Source organism: Hemitrygon akajei, chromosome 14, assembly GCF_048418815.1.
Source record: "Hemitrygon akajei chromosome 14, sHemAka1.3, whole genome shotgun sequence".
NCBI classification, from domain to species: Eukaryota; Metazoa; Chordata; class Chondrichthyes; order Myliobatiformes; family Dasyatidae; genus Hemitrygon; species Hemitrygon akajei.
The window spans coordinates 35,300,228-35,317,349 of NC_133137.1; the positions used below are offsets into that span (position 1 = coordinate 35,300,228).

The following is a 17,122-nucleotide window of genomic DNA, read 5'->3' on the forward strand; positions in this document are numbered from 1 at the left end:
GTGTCAGGAAACTTTCCTGAACATACCTAACAAACTCCACCCATCTAAGCCCCTTGCTCTAGGAAGATGCCAATCAATATTTGGGAAGTTAAAATCTCCCACGACAACAACCCTGTTATTATTGCATCTTTCCAGAATCTGTCTCCCTATCTGCTCCTCGATATCCCTGTTACTATTGGGAGGTCTATAAAAAAACACCCAGTAGAGTTATTGACCCCTTCCTATTCCTAACTTTCACCCACAGAGACTCCATAGACAAACCCTGCATGACTTCCTCCTTTTCTGCAGCTGTGACATTATCTCTGATTAGTAGTGCCATGCCCCCACCCTTTTTGCCTCCCTCCCTGTCCTTTCCAAAACATCTAAAGCCTGGCACTCTAAGTAGCCATTCCTGTCCCTGACCCATCCAAGTCTCCGTAATGACCACAACATCATAGCTCCAAGTACTGATCCATGCTCTAAGCTCATCTGCTTTGTTCATGATACTCCTTCCATTAAAATAGACACATCTCAAACCATCAGTCTGAGCACATCCCTTCTCTATCACCTGATATCCTCCCTCTCACACTGCCTACAAGCTTTCTGTATTTGTGAGCCAACCTCCCCTTCCTCCGTCTCTTCAGTTTGGTTCCCACACCCCAGCAATTCTAGTTTAAACTCCCCCCAACAGCCTTTGCAAACCTCCCTGCCAGGAGACTGCTGGGCAATGTGGCTCAGAGGGCCCATCACACGCTGCATCTCAATAGAGAACTGTAAAGTATTCCAGGTATCGTACTTAACTGATGTACTGGAAGGCCCATTTGTTCGGGTTAGGTCTGTGGCCCACCACCTAACTTCCCAGATATTTCTCATGCTAGTTTTCCCACAAACTGGTAACAGTTGGCTCCTAGTTGGAGGATAGCTTCAGGGCTGGTGGGCACACTGCAGTTTCATGCCCAGATGTAAACCTGAAGAGCAATTACTTTAGGTAATTCTAACACAAGAGTAAAGCTCAACAAAGAAGGAAGAAGCATTGTCCTCTCCCATTAAATAACTTCTTTTTCAGCCCCTTACTTCCTCCACCCATCACCTCCCAGCTTCTTACTTCATCCCCCACCAAGTTTCCTCTTCACCTGGCCTCACCTATCACCTATCCGCTTGTAGACCTCCCCCTCCCACCCTCCTTCTTATTCTGACTTCTGCCCCCTTCCTGTCCAAACCTGATAAAGGGTCTCGGCCAGTAACGTTAGCTGTTTGTTTCTCTCCGCAGATGCTGCCTGACCTGCTGAGTTCCTCCTGCATTTGCCCAAGATTTGCAGAATCTCTTGTGTTTTTAATCACAGCCCTCTTTTTTCTGAATCTTGAGACTCAACATTTCTTCCTCATTCTGATGTTCGGTCTGAACAATAACTGAACCCCTTGACCATATCCGCATACATTTATACCTTGAGCTGCTGTCATGTGATTGGCTGATTAGATATTTACATTAATAAGCAGGTGTACCTAATAAAATGGCCACTGAGTGTAGCTCAATAAACTTTGATCCAATACAAATGCTTTGATTCAGCTTTAAACAACTTTGAACTAACATCCCATAACATTCTATCAGATTAAAGTGGCTTTAGTGTAAGAGGTTCTTGATGGTCAGTGTGGATTCAGTACTGTATGGTCCTGTAACTGACTGTATGATTTCTAACTCCATTTCAACCCATTTACTGGCCTGAATAAAAAGCAAATAAAAGATTTTGCATAAAAGCCTCACCTAAAGCTAACTTGTATGGCGAAGCCGTCAGGACTCCACCCATATCAAAAATCACGGCCTTGTACTGTCGAGAGGCACTGTGTTTCCATCGCGATGAAGCCTGCACAGAGCTAGGCAAATGTTGCCACAGGGTTACAACCTTCCGTGTCCTGGCCAAGAAATAACGAGAAGCACAGGGAATTCCAGAGAGAAACATGGTGGTGGGAACACTGTGGAAAGAAACACGGAATACAAGAGGTGTCCACAGGATCATTGATCGGAAGCCCAATAACAGTGAAATTACAAAATTTGAAAGATCGTAACTTTTCCAAATTATTTTTAAAATCCTGATACAACCCAGCATAACAGTATTACAACCCAGTGAGCTGAGCTCAATTCCACTGCTGTCTCTAAGGAGTTCATACGCTCTCCCTGTGGGTTTCCTCCCATATTCCAACAATAAGTAGGTTCATTGGTACATGGGTGTAATTGGGCAGTGCGAGCTCGTTGGAGCAGAAGGGCTTGCTACCGTGATGTATGTCTAATAAATAATAAAAACGAAGGAACTGCATTAGGCCATTCAGCTCACTGAACCTGCTCCACCTTTCAATCATGCCCAGTTTAACCCAATTCTCCTGCCTTCGCCCTGTAATCTCTTACCAATCAAAAATTTACCATCTCTGCTTCAAATACACCCAATGAATTGGCCTTAATTCCATAAACTCACCATCCCCTGGCTGAAGGAATCCCTCTTCATCTCAGCTGTAAAGGGAGATCCCTTCATTCTGAGGCTGTGCCATCAGACGCTAGACTCTCCTACCAATGGAAACATCCTTTCCACATCCACTCTGTTCAATAGAGTTCAGTGAGATCCCATCTCATCTTTCTAATCATCATCGTGCACAGGCCCAGCGAGATCAAATGCTGCTCCATTGGCTTTTCTGTCCTGGCACTGATGTTTCCTAGCAGGCCAGTGATACTCTCCACTGTGCATCTATAGAAGTTTATCAAAGCTTTTGGTGACATGCAGAATTTACGCAAACTTTTAAGGAAGTAGAGGCACTGCACGCCATCTTTGTGATAGCACCTATGTGCTACTCCCAAGACAGATGTTAACTGTAGCAGTTACTTGAAAACAAACCTAAGCTGCTGAGACACTAAGCCAGGGTACTTGACACCGTATGAAGCAATTCCAAAGAACAAATTTCCAAAACGAAAAAAGATACATTCGATCCTTTATCATGAAACCAGCAAAGAAAAATTATCTTGCAGCAATAAAAAAACTAATGAGAATTTTATAAATCATTCTCTTCACTTCTTTCTCCTCAGTTATTCTCAGTTTTATCTGACTCGTTTAATTACGGTAAATTGCCACCCTCTTTTAATGAGGCATCTATTATTCTTTTATTAAAAAAGGGTAAAGACCCAACAGAGTGTTCTTCGTATAGGCCGATTTCTTTGCTTAATGTTGATGTCAAAATTTTGGCCAAAGTTTTGGCTTACAGATTAGAAACTGTTATTCCCTCTATTATTTCTGATGATCAAACTGGTTTTATTAAAAACCGTCTTCCTTTTTTTAATATTCGGCGTTTATTTAACATTTTATATTCACCTTCAACTGGGATTCCTGAATGTGTTATTTCCCTCGATGCGGAGAAAGCATTTGATCGTATAGAGCGGAACTACCTTTTTACAGTTTTAGAAAAATTTGACCTCGGTCAAAGTTTTATCTCTTGGATCAAATTGCTGTATCTGTGTCCCACTGCTTCTGTTTTGACTAACTTTCAGAAATCCCAGTTATTTAACCTCAAACGTGGCACCCGTCAGGGATGCCCTTTAAGTCCCTTTCTCTTTGATTTGGCTATAGAACCTTTGGCGATAGCATTTCGAAACTGTCCTGAACTGACCAGGATTTGGAGGGGGGGTGTTTTTTTTCTCCAGACCTTATGGAACTTTAGATCCGAATTAAGAACTGAATAATGAATTTTTTTGAGGTCCAAGCAAGCCATAATGTCGTTAAGCCATTGCGCATGAGTGGGTGGGGCAACATCTCTCCATCTAAGGAGGATCAAGCGTCTAGCCAGGAGAGAGGCAAAGGATAGTATTCGGCATTTGGTCGAACTCAGACGTAAATCTGTCTCGCCCCAAAAACCGAACAGAGCAATTAAGGGGTTTGGTTCTAGGTGCTGATTCAGAATACCCGATAATGTAGTGAAGACATCTTTCCAGAATTTCTCCAAGCTAGGACAGAGCCAGTACATATGGATGAGAGAGGCCATGCCCCTCTTGCATTTATCACAGAGCGGGCTAATGCCAGGGTAGAATCAAGATAGTTTAGATTTAGACATATGGGCTCTATGAACAATCTTAAACTGTAAAAGGCAATGGCGAGCACAAAGAGAGGTTGAGTTAACCGATTTGAGAACTGAGTCCCAGCTCTCCTCGGATAAGGAGATATTTAAATCCTGCTCCCAGGCCATTTAAATTTTATCCACAGGGGCCCGTCGTAAGGCTGCTAGTTTATCTCGGATAATTGATATTAAACCTTTACCTAGTGGATTAATGGAAAGAAATAGGTCCATAGCATTTTTCGCAGGCATTTCAGGAAAGTTAGGAATTAAAGGAGCAATAAAGTGTCAGATTTGGAGATATCTGAAAAAGTGAGCGTTAGGCAGGTTGAACTTAACAGAGAGCTGCTGAAAAGAAGCAAAGCGATTATCAATGAAAAGATCTTCAAAATGTCTAATGCCCTTCCTATAACAAACATGGAATGCTGAATCGTACGTAGTAGGTAAAAAAAGGTGGTTATGTGCGACAGGGCTAGAAACGGAAAACCCCTGGAAACCATAGCATTTCTTAAACTGAGCCCATATACGCAAAGTGTGTCTAACAAGAGGATTAGCTATTGATCTGGGCAGACTACTAGGGAGTGCAGAGCCAAGAAGTGCAGATATAGATAATTCTTTAGTGGAGCTCAACTCCATTGCCACCCAGTTAGGGCACTCGGGTTGGCCGTGGAAGAAAGACCAGAAGGTAGCACAACGTATATTAGCTGCCCAATAATATAAGCGAAAGTTAGGTAAAGCCATGCCACCCTCTTTTTTAGATTTTTGGAGATGGATTTTATTAATTCTAGAGCGCTTATTCTGCCACAGATATGACAAAATAATAGAGTCTAAGGAATCAAAAAAAGATTTAGGAATAAAAATTGGGATAGATTGAAATAAGTATAAAAATTTGGGGAGAACATACATTTTAACAACATTAATACGACCTACCAAAGACATAGATAGAGGTGACCATTGTACCAGACTCTGTTTTATAGCCTATGAAAAGTTGACAAAGTTTTCACGAAAGAGATCTTTAAACTTCCTTGTGACTGTAATTCCAAGATAAGCAAATTGATTATGGACTACTTTAAATGGGAGATCACGAAATATTAGTTCTTGTGCTTCTTTATTAATTGGGAAAAGTTCACTCTTATGTAAATTAAGTTTATAGCCAGAGATCTGGCTAAACTGGTCAAGAAGTGAAAACATTAGAGGTAAGGATGTAGACGGATTTGAGAGAAAGAGTAATAAGTCATCAGCATAGAGAGAAACTTTATGCTCAACACCCCCTCTCCAAATCCCGGTCAATTCAGGACAATTTCGAAATGCTATCGCCAGAGGTTCTATAGCCAAATCAAAGAGAAAGGGACTTAAGGGGCATCCCTGACGGGTGCCACGTTTGAGATTAAATACTTGGGATTTCTGAAAATTAGTTAAAACAGAAGCAGTAGGACACAGGTACAGCAATTGGATCCAAGAGATGAAACTTTGGCCGAGGTCAAATTTTTCTAAGACTGCAAAAAGGTAATTCCACTCTATATGATCAAATGCTTTCTCCGCATCGAGGGAAATAACACATTCAGGAGTCCCAGTTGGAGCTGAGTATAAAATATTAAATAGACGCCGAATGTTAAAAAAAGGGAGACGGTTTTTAATAAAGCCTGTTTGGTCATCAGAGATAATGGAGGGAATAACGGTTTCTAATCTATGAGCCAACACTTTAGCTAAGATCTTTACATCAACATTGAGCAGAGAGATCGGCCTGTACGAGGAACACTCTGTTGGGTCTTTGCCCTTTTTTAAAAGAAGAATAATAGATGCCTCATTGAAAGAGGGTGGCAATTTGCTGTAATTAAACGAGTCAGATAATACTGAAAGTAACTGAGGAGAAAGAAGTGAAGAAAATGATTTATAAAATTCTACAGGGAACCCATCAGGTCCAGGAGATTTCCCTGAGGACAGTGCAGAAATTGCAAAAGATATTTCTTCTGATGATATAGGCACATTGAGTTTGGCTTTGAGATCAGATGAGAGTGAGGGGATATTCAGATTCTGTAAAAATTGATCAACAGAGATATTGTCATTCAGAGATTCAGAGGAATAAAGCCAAGAATAAAAATTTTTAAATGTGTCATTAATTTCTAAATGATCCGATGTAAAGTCTCCGTTCTCCTTCCGGATCTTTGTAATATGTTGTTTGGCTTTGGAACGCCTCAGCTGATTGGCTAGGAATTTACCAGACTTATCCCCATGAATGTAAAAGCGACTCTTGCTTTCGAGAAGTTGGCGTTCGACAGGTTGAGTGGACAGAAGGTTAAATTTAGTTTGGAGTTCAACGCGCTTCTTGTATAATTCAGGGTTCTTAGTTTGGGCATATATTTGATCCAAATCTTTAATCTGGTTAATGAGGTCTGATTGATCTGCACGGGATCTTCTGTTGAGATTTGCTGTGTAAGAGATTATTTGACCCCTCAGATATGCTTTCATGGCATCCCAGATAATCTGGGATGGCACTTCAGGTGATGTATTAGTGTTAAAATAAAAGGTTATCTGATCCTTAATAAATTTTACAAACTCATCATCCGATAATAAAGTTGAATCAAACCGCCAGTGTTTATTCCTCTGAGGGAGACCAGGAAAGTTCAGAGAGAGGGTAATTGGGGCATGGTCAGAAATCAGTATACTCTGATAGTCACAAGAGTGGGCAAATGGGATAAGTTGGTTATCGAGTAAGAAATAGTCAATTCTAGTGAAGGTATGGTGAACATGTGAGAAAAAAGAATAATCTCTCTCCGTAGGATGGAGGAAAGGCCATAAATCAGAGATACCAAAATTAGAGAGAAACGATTGGATAGCTAAGGCAGATTTAGTAGGTGATCTGGTAACAACGGACGATTGATCCAGTTTAGGATCCAACCAACAGTTGAAGTCACCACCCAGTATAAGACAGCATGAGTTTAAGTCTGGTAGTGAGGAAAAAAACCGTTCAAAAAAGTTAACATCATCAAAGTTGGGAGCATACAGGTTTGCTAGTGCAACTTTAGTGTTATATAGTTTACCAGAAACAATAATAAAACGGCCATTTGTATCAGATATTTTATTATGGAGTTCAAAAGGAATATTTGAGTTAATAAGAATGGAGACTCCCCTAGCTTTAGCGGCAAAGGATGAATGAAAATGCTGACCCGCCCACTTTGACAGAAGCCGGGAGTTATCAAAACAACGAATATGAGTTTCTTGAAGGAAAGCAATGTCAGCTTTGAGTTGTTTGATATGTAAGAATACCTTCCTCCTTTTAACAGGGTGATTCAATCCCTTTACATTCCAGCTCACGAATTTAAGTGCACTAGCCATTATCAATTACTAATGCATAAAAGGCAGCAGGCATATAAAAAGTCAAGCAGTACAATAGCAGTCTGGGAGCAGAGATGTAAACATAGATTCGTAAAATCAAAACATATACATGTCCTGAGCAATAAACAGAAACAATAAATACAGTGAGTGATGTTGGAACTGGAAAACCCACCCCATCCACACAACCCAAAACTAGACGGCTACCAAAACAAGTAGCTAGCTCTACCAAAAAAATTAACCCAAATACAACTTCCAGATCTGTGTCATTGACAACAGTTCCGTATAAATACTATAGCAAATAGTGAGGGGTGGGGGGGTGTAGAGCACAAAGTTTCTCTTTATGCTGATGACTTATTACTTTTTCTTTCAAATCCGTCTACATCCTTACCTCCAATGTTTTCACTTCTTGATCAGTTTAGCCAGTTTTCTGGCTATAAACTTAATTTACATAATAGTGAACTTTTCCCAATTAATAAAGAAGCACAAGAATTAACATTTTGTGATCTCCCTTTTAAAGTAGTTCATAATCAATTTACTTATCTTGGGATTACAGTCATAAGGAAGTTTAAAGATCTTTTTCGTGAAAATTTTGCCAATCTTCCATATACTATAAAACAGAGTCTGTTACAATGGTCATCTCTATCTATGTCTTTGGTAGGTCATATTAATGTTGTTAAAATGTATGTTCTCCCTAAACTTTTATATGTATTTCAATCAATCCCAATTTTTATTCCTAAATTTTTTTTGATTCCTTAGACTCTATTATTTTGTCATATCTGTGAAAGAATAAGCGCTCTAGAATTAATAAAATTTATCTCCAAAAAAAATCTAAAAAAGAGGGTGGCATGGCTTTACCTAACTTTTGTTTATATTATTGGGCAGCCAATATATGCTGTGCTACCTTTTGGTCTTTTTTCCATGGCCAACCTGAGTGCCCTAATTGGGTGGCAATGGAGTTGAGTTCCACTAAAGGTCTATCTATTTCTGCACTTCTTGGCTCTGTACTCCCTAGTAGTTTGTCCAGATTAATTGTTAATCCTCTTGTTAGACACACTTTGCGTATATGGGCTCAGTTTAGGAAATTTTATGGTTTCTATGGTTTTTCCTTTTCTAGCCCTATCTTACATAATCACCTGTTTTTACTTACTACGTATGATTCAGCATTCCATGATTGGTATAGGAAGGGCATAAGACATTTTGAAGATCTTTTTATTGATAATCGCCTCGCATCTTTTCCACAGCTCTCTGCTAAGTTCAATCTGCCTAATGCCCATTTTTTTAGATATCTCCAAATTAGACACTTTATTAAACCTTTAATTCCTAACTTCCCTGAAATGCCTGAGAAAAATGTTATGGATTTATTTCTTTCTATTAATCCACTGGGTAAAGGCTTAATATCATTTATTCGTGATAAATTAGCATTCTTACGACGTGCCCCTGCGGATAGAATTAGAATGGCTTGGGAACATGATTTAAATATCTCCTTATCTGATGAGACTTGGGACTCGATTCTCAAATCGGTTAATTCAACCTCGCTTTGTGCTCGCCATTGCCTTTTACAGTTTAAGATTGTTCATAGAGCCCATATGTCTAAATCTAAACTATCTCGATTTTACCCTAATATTAGTCCTCTTTGTGATAAATGCAAAAGGGGCGAGGCCTCTCTTATTCATATGTACTGGTTCTGTCCTAGCCTGGAGAAATTTTGGAAAGATGTCTTCATAACTTTATCTTATATTCTGAATCACCACCTAGAACCTAACCTTTTAATTGCTCTGTTTGGTTTTTTGGGTGAGACAGATTTACGTTTGAGTTCGTCTAAGTGTCGAATATTATCTTTTGCTTCTCTCCTGGCTAGACGTTTAATCCTCCTTAGATGGAGGGATGTTGCCCCGCCCACTCATGCTCAATGGCTTAATGATATTATGTCCTGCTTAGACCTTGAAAAAATCCTTTATTCAGTTCTTAATTCGGATTTAAAGTTCCATAAGGTCTGGGGACCTTTTATTGAGTACTTTCATAACCTTCCTCTTAACTAAGGTTTTTTTTTTGGTCCCTTGCTTTCAGCTCCTTTTTTTTGGTAGTAGGCATTAATACCTTCTGTTTTTAAGTGTACTTACAGCTTTGGGGGTTTGAATGTCCTGATTTATATTCTCTATATTGTGTTGTGGTTGGTCTGGAGCTCTTTATTGTTGTGGGGCTTGGGGAGGATACTAATTTTACATGTCTTCAATTTGGGTGCTTTCTCAATTATCTTTTTTTGTATTATATTATTATTGTATGTTTATTTTTGCACTGTATTAATGTTCCTCATTTTGATTTGTTTTTTTTTAGCTGTAACGATGTAGAAAATGCATAAAAAAACGAATAAAAAAAAACTAATGAAACTAAACTGGCACTATGGTGTCCAAATTAGTGAAGTAACGACGTTAGCAATCGAACTAATGTATTTAAGAAAAATCAGCAATGTAGTTAGTGTTCCGTTGATGTCCCAATTAGCGATGAACAAAAAAACATCATCCCCATGGCTCAACCCTTCTCCACTAAATTAACAAAACATGAATACATAACTATTCTCATCTGCTTCTACTATACCCCAACCCACGTGACAGATTACCATAGTAAACGCGCCACAAACTACAACACAGACAGAAAGGATTACATTCCTGGACTTCTCTAGTGCCTTTAACACCATCCAGCCCAAGATCTTAAGGCACAAACTAACGGAGATGGGAGTAGACTCTCACATGGTGGATTGGATAGTGGACTACTTGACAGATAGACCTCAGTATGTGCGGTTGGGAGACTGTAGGTCTGACACGGTGGTCAGCAGCACAGGAGCGCCGCAGGGGACCGTGCTCCCTCCGGTCCTGTTCACCCTGTACACATCAGACTTCCAATATAACTCGGAGTCCTGCCATGTGCAGAAGTTCGCTGATGACACGGCCATAGTGGGATGTGTCAGGAATGGACAGGAGGAAGAGTATAGGAAACTGATACAGGACTTTGTGATATGGTGCAACTCAAACTACCTGCGTCTCAATATCACCAAGACCAAGGAGATGGTGGTGGACTTTAGGAGATCTAGGCCTCATATGGAGCCAGTGATCATTAATGGAGAATGTGTGGAGCAGGTTAAGACCTACAAGTATCTGGGAGTACAGTTAGACGAGAAGCTAGACTGGACTGCCAACACAGGTGCCTTGTGCAGGAAGGCACAGAGTCGACTGTACTTCCTTAGAAGGTTGGCGTCATTCAATGTCTGTAGTGAGATGCTGAAGATGTTCTATAGGTCAGTTGTGGAGAGCGCCCTCTTCTTCGTGGTGGCGTGTTGGGGAGGAAGCATTAAGAAGAGGGACGCTTCACGTCTTAATAAGCTGGTAAGGAAGGCGGGCTCTGTCGTGGGCAAAGTACTGGAGAGCTTAACATCGGTAGCTGAGCGAAGGGCGCTGAGTAAGCTATGGTCAATTATGGAAAACTCTGAACATCCTCTACATAGCACCATCCAGAGACAGAGAAGCAGTTTCAGCGACAGGTTACTATCGATGCAATGCTCCTCAGACAGGATGAAGAAGTCAATACTCCCCAATGCCATTAGGCTTTACAATTCAACCGCCAGGACTTAAGAACTTTTTAAAAGCTATTATTAATGCTTTTTGAGATAGTGATTTAGATGCATATCATATTTTTTACTGAGTTAAGTATTGTATGTAATTAGTTTTGCTACAACAAGTGTATGGGACATTGGAAAAAAAGTTGAATTTCCCCATGGGGATGAATAAAGTATCTATCTATCTATCATCATCTATCTAGAAACAAGGCTCCAATGGACAGATCTTCCGCAGCTCCATTTCCCTAATGAGGACTGGCTCATGGACCTGCAGCTTCTTCACCCTGCTCTCAGTCCTTGTTTTGCTGACACTGGGTGTCAGATTATTGGTATTTTAGCACCGTTCAATCAGATTTTCAATCTACATGTCAATTCATTTCCAACTTTAATTTGGCCAACCGTAGTGGTGTCCTCAACAAACTTAAATGCCGCCATATGGGGTCATTCAGAATCGGGGTTACTATCACTGACACTTGTGGGCTTGCAGCAAAGACATACAAATCACTACTGTATAAATAAATAGTGCAAAGTTCAAAGTACATAAATGTCACCATATACAACCCTGATTCAAAAGACAAATGGTGAGGTGGGGTGGTGTCCATGGACCATTCAGAAATCTGGTGGCGGAGGGGAAGAAGCTATCACTAAAACCTTGTGTGTGGATCTACCTCCTCCCCAATGGTAGTCACGCAAAGTCAACACGTCCAGGTTGGCGAAGGCCTTTCATGATGGATGCCTCCTTTTTGAGGCGTCTCCTCTTAAGAGATGTCCTCAGTTCTCCTGTGTTCCTGTGCAAAGGAGACTCCATACCAGTCAGAGTACTCCACTGTACATCTACAGAGATTTTGATGACACACCCAAACTACTTAAACTTCTAATGAAGGACAGCTACTGCTATGCCTTCTTTGTGATTGTATTGGGTCCTCGGTAGATCCTCCGAGACACTGACATCTAGGAATTTGAAGCTGTGCACCCTTTCTAGATCTTCGATGAGAAATGGCATTTGTTCGCCTGAGTTCCCCTTCCTGAGGTCCACAGTCAGTTCGCTGGCCTCAGGAAATCTTTTCCCCATCAATTGGAATTAGGCAAATGAGTTCAAAGAAAGTTATGGCACGTGAGATCATCTGGCCCATGTTGTCCGCAATGGCTGATAAAGGACATTCAGTGAATCTCACTTCCTGGCTCTTTCGTTCCCCACCCTGCAAGTTAAATCTCTTCAAATGTTAATGTTCATTAATTATGGTGAGGATTTCACAAGATTCACCACTCTCCTCATCTGTATTCTGAAGGGTCATCCTGAACGTTTCGATGCAAATCTATTCTGCGGTGACACCTTCTACCTGTTAACTCATTCGACATGCACTAATCACCAACTCTTCTACTAAGGGAACCAGGTAATTTCTACTTGGCCTCACTGACGCTCTCAATTTCAGACATAACAATTAAATCTCTCCTTTGCTTCAGAAGGAACGACACGGTCAGCATGGACACCTCCGCAGAATTGTTATTCTCCCGCCACGGCAGCATCTCCACAACCTCCCTGAGAACCCCATCCAGGCTGTGACCTAGCGTCTTGCACAATTCCAGTACAGCATCATTGTACTCTACACACCGACCAATAACGGTAAGTATTCCATATAGCTGTGCTGCCATCTTCACAAGTGAACATTATGATATGTTGGCACAGGAATGTATGGGGACACTTGTAGGCTGCCACCCGCACATGCTTACCTTGCATGGAGTGTGTGTGTGTGTTACTGGTGACAAGGATAGTGAGTGTCTGTGGGTTACTGGTGACAAGGGTAGAGAGTGTGTGTATGTGTGTTACTGGTGACAAGGGTAGAGAGTGTGTGTGTGTGGGTTACTGGAGACAAGGGTAGAGAGTGTGTGTGTGTGGGTTACTGGAGACAAGGGTAGAGAGTGTGTGTGTGTGGGTTACTGGAGACAAGGGTAGTGTGAGCATGTTACCAGTGACAAGGGTAGCATGTGTGTGTGTGTTACCGATGACAAGGGCTGTGTGTGTGTGTGTGGGTTACTGGAGACAAGGGTAGAGAGTGTGTGTGTGTGGGTTACTGGAGACAAGGGTAGAGAGTGTGTGTGTGTGTGGGTTACTGGAGACAAGGGTAGAGAGTGTGTGTGTGTGGGTTACTGGAGACAAGGGTAGTGTGAGCATGTTACCAGTGACAAGGGTAGCATGTGTGTGTGTGTTACCGATGACAAGGGTTGTGTGTGTGTGTGTATGGGTTACTGGTGACAAGGGTAGAGAGTGTGTGTATGTGTGTTACTGGTGACAAGGGTAGAGAGTGTGTGTATGTGTGTTACTGGTGACAAGGGTAGAGAGTGTGTGTGTGTGGGTTACTGGAGACAAGGGTAGAGAGTGTGTGTGTGTGGGTTACTGGAGACAAGGGTAGAGAGTGTGTGTGTGTGGGTTACTGGAGACAAGGGTAGAGAGTGTGTGTGTGTGGGTTACTGGAGACAAGGGTAGTGTGAGCATGTTACCAGTGACAAGGGTAGCATGTGTGTGTGTGTTACCGATGACAAGGGCTGTGTGTGTGTGTGTGGGTTACTGGAGACAAGGGTAGAGAGTGTGTGTGTGTGGGTTACTGGAGACAAGGGTAGAGAGTGTGTGTGTGTGGGTTACTGGAGACAAGGGTAGAGAGTGTGTGTGTGTGGGTTACTGGAGACAAGGGTAGTGTGAGCATGTTACCAGTGACAAGGGTAGCATGTGTGTGTGTGTTACCGATGACAAGGGTTGTGTGTGTGTGTGTATGGGTTACTGGTGACAAGGGTAGAGAGTGTGTGTGTGGGTTACTGGAGACAAGGGTAGTGAGCGTATGTGAGTACTGTATGTGTTACTAGTGACAAGGGTGGTGTGTGTGTGTATTACCGATGACAAGGGTAGTGTGTGTGTGTGTGTTACTGGTGACAATGGTAGTGTGTGTGTGCGTGTTACCGATGACAAGGGTAGTGTGTGTGTGTGTGTTACTGGTGACAATGGTAGTGTGTGTGTGCGTGTTACCGATGACAAGGGTAGTGTGTGTGTGTGTGTTACTGATGACAATGGTAGTGTGTGTGTGCGTGTTACCGATGACAAGGGTAGTGTGTGTGTGTGTGTGTTACTGGTGACAATGGTAGTGTGTGTGTGCGTGTTACCGATGACAAGGGTAGTGTGTGTGTGTTACTGGTGACAATGGTAGTGTGTGTGTGCGTGTTACCGATGACAAGGGTAGTGTGTGTGTGTGTGTTACTGGTGACAATGGTAGTGTGTGTGTGCGTGTTACCGATGACAAGGGTAGTGTGTGTGTGTGTGTTACTGGTGACAATGGTAGTGTGTGTGTGCGTGTTACCGATGACAAGGGTAGTGTGTGTGTGTGTGTTACTGATGACAATGGTAGTGTGTGTGTGCGTGTTACCGATGACAAGGGTAGTGTGTGTGTGTGTGTTACTGGTGACAATGGTAGTGTGTGTGTGCGTGTTACCGATGACAAGGGTAGTGTGTGTGTGTGTGTTACTGGTGACAATGGTAGTGTGTGTGTGCGTGTTACCGATGACAAGGGTAGTGTGTGTGTGTGTGTTACTGGTGACAATGGTAGTGTGTGTGTGCGTGTTACCAGTGACAAGGGTAGTGTGTGTGTGTGTGTGTTACTGGTGACAATGGTAGAGTGTGTGTGTGTGTTACTGGTGACAATGGTAGTGTGTGTGTGCGTGTTACCAGTGACAAGGGTAGTGTGTGTGTGTGTGTTACTGGTGACAATGGTAGAGTGTGTATTACCGATGACAAGGGTAGTGTGTGTGTGTGTTACTGGTGACAACGGTAGTGTGTGTGTGTCACTGGTGACAAGGATGTGTGTGCATTTCTGCTGACAAGGATAGTGTGTGTGTGTGTGTGTTACTGGTGACAAGGGTAGTGGGTGTGTGCATGGGTTTCTGATGACAAGGATAGTGTGTGCCTGTGTGTGGGGGTTACTGGTGACAAGGGTAGAGTGTGTGTGTGTGTTACTGCTGACAAGGGAAATGTGTGTGAGGGTGAACTGCCGATTACAGTAAATATATACCGGTATATATCTAAATAAGTTGTGCAAAAAGAGAAAAATAATAGTGAGGTAGTGTTCATGGTTCAATGTCCATTCAGAAATCTGATGGCAATGGGGAAGATGTTCCTGAATCGTTGAAGCACTATTCTATATCATTATAATCGTATTTCATTAAAAACTTTCTATGCTAATTAATTAAACCTAGTCTTCTCTACCTTTCTTATTGGCTTGAATTCAAAAGAAAAATTTAAAACCTAAAGTTTCTCCGTACAAAATATGCTTTATTTTTCGTTTTCTCTGGGACAGCAGCATACGACAACATCCTTGTATACCATTGTGAAACAGCAGGACGTTGTTTCGACGTTCAGGCCTGATGTTGGTTGAAGTATCTGCACTATGTTACAACTTCTGTACATTTTACTAAACGCCGCGGAGTTTTTCCTGAGACAGGATTTAGTGGGGAGAAGCGAAAATTATCCATGAACTACACACCCTCGACCTGCTGAGTATTTCCAGCAATTTCAATTGTTAATAGTTCAAATACAATGCAAAATAAACCATTGTTTTTGCCCAAAAGGCAATTCGCTTCGATAAATACGTGAATGCGTTTGTGTTACAGAAACCTCTCACAGTTTCCCACGTACATTCGCCGCCGCCAACTTGCTTCAATCGGACATCTGCAGAAAGCAGCGGGCAGCTTCTCCTTCAATCTCCAGCTGAACGCCAACCGTGCGGTCGCAGGAAAGGGATCCTCGCAAACACTACCGGGCCCTTCCAACAGCGGAGAGCCGCTCAACACCCCGCCTCCATTGCGACCTCACCGCCCCGCAGCCTCATCAGAATGCGACCGACTTCATCGAACTCATCACCCTGCGATCGACCTCATCACCCTGCGACCGACCTCATCGAACTCATCACCCTGCGACCGACCTCATCGAACTCATCGCCTGCGATCGACCTCATCACCCTGCGACCGACCTCCCCGCCCGAAGCCTCATCATCCTGCGACAGACCTCCCTTTATCTGCCAGCTGGAAGATAAAAATGAAATGGGAAAAGCCATTCGGCCCCTCGAGTCGCCGGCACCATTAAATACCTGATGTTTTAATCCAAAACTGTTTTCCTGCCCTTTTCACAAACTCTTTGATTCCTTTAATGTCCAGAAACCCTCTGATATCTCATTGCTCATACCTTAAACACGAGAAAGTTTATACCTCGCTGCTAAAAGTATTTTTTATATTGTACCTGTGAATAAAGTACTTTTGCATATGAGAATCGACTCACTTTTGAATGATTGCAGAGGATTCCAGTGAGTGGAGACATTTCTTATTTCAACCCCAACTGGCCATCTGTTGTCCCTGATTCTGAGGCTGTAAATATTTTGTTATGTTTCCCTGAGGTTCTTCTCCCCCTGCTACACTGGAGAAAACAGGGTCTAGCCAGCTCACTCTCTTCCCTATAAAGACCCCCAACATCTCAGGAATCAGACTGGTGAATCTTTACTCAGCTCTAAATCAAGTATATCCAGAATTGACCCACCCTGCACAATCCTCCAAGAAAACCACAACCTTGTCATGGGGTTTGGAAGCCTGTGTGCTTCAATGACCCAGAGAGCTATGTTGGCTGGAGTCAGGGTTTTATGGTTTGACTCTTGGTAGGGTCACCCGTGCCAAGCAGGTCAAAGGGCAGAAGCCAGATGAAGAGTGTCCTCCAAGTCTGGAGGATCAGCTCAGGGCTAACAACCCTATCTGGCTAAACAAAACTTACGGAAACAGCAATGAAGAATCCTTCTTCATCCGAGTGTGACGGTATTCCTGAGTCTCCACCTGGGACTTGCATGATTGACAGCAGACAAAACCAAGAGGAAGCTTCTGACATGATGAAGGAAGCCTCAAACACTATCAGAGATGGAGGACCTTCATTGCTGCCATAAACACCAGCAGTGTTATGGGCAGTAAGATGCTGCTCAGGGACATTCAAAGTTCAAAGTAAATTTATTATCAAAGTACATGCATGTCACCATATACAACCCTGAGGTCAATTTTCTGTGGGCATGCTCAATAAATGCATTATAG

General features: G+C 42.3%; 1 protein-coding gene across 3 annotated transcripts in view; it reads right to left on the reverse strand.

The window, feature by feature from the left end:
• Window positions 1–15,920, reverse strand: part of acad11 (acyl-CoA dehydrogenase family, member 11) — a 315,908-nt gene extending 299,988 nt beyond the window's left edge. For 2 of the 3 annotated variants that reach the window (XM_073065812.1, XM_073065811.1), the window contains exons 1-2: window positions 15,693–15,920; window positions 1,742–1,950 (exon numbers count right to left, since the gene is read on the reverse strand). In XM_073065812.1, coding sequence (XP_072921913.1) covers window positions 1,742–1,937 — 196 coding nt within the window. In that variant the 5' untranslated portion in view covers window positions 1,938–1,950; window positions 15,693–15,920. The remainder of the gene's footprint in view (window positions 1–1,741; window positions 1,951–15,692) is intronic. The other variant, XM_073065810.1, reaches the window with a different exon arrangement.
• Window positions 15,921–17,122: the final 1,202 nt, after the last annotated feature.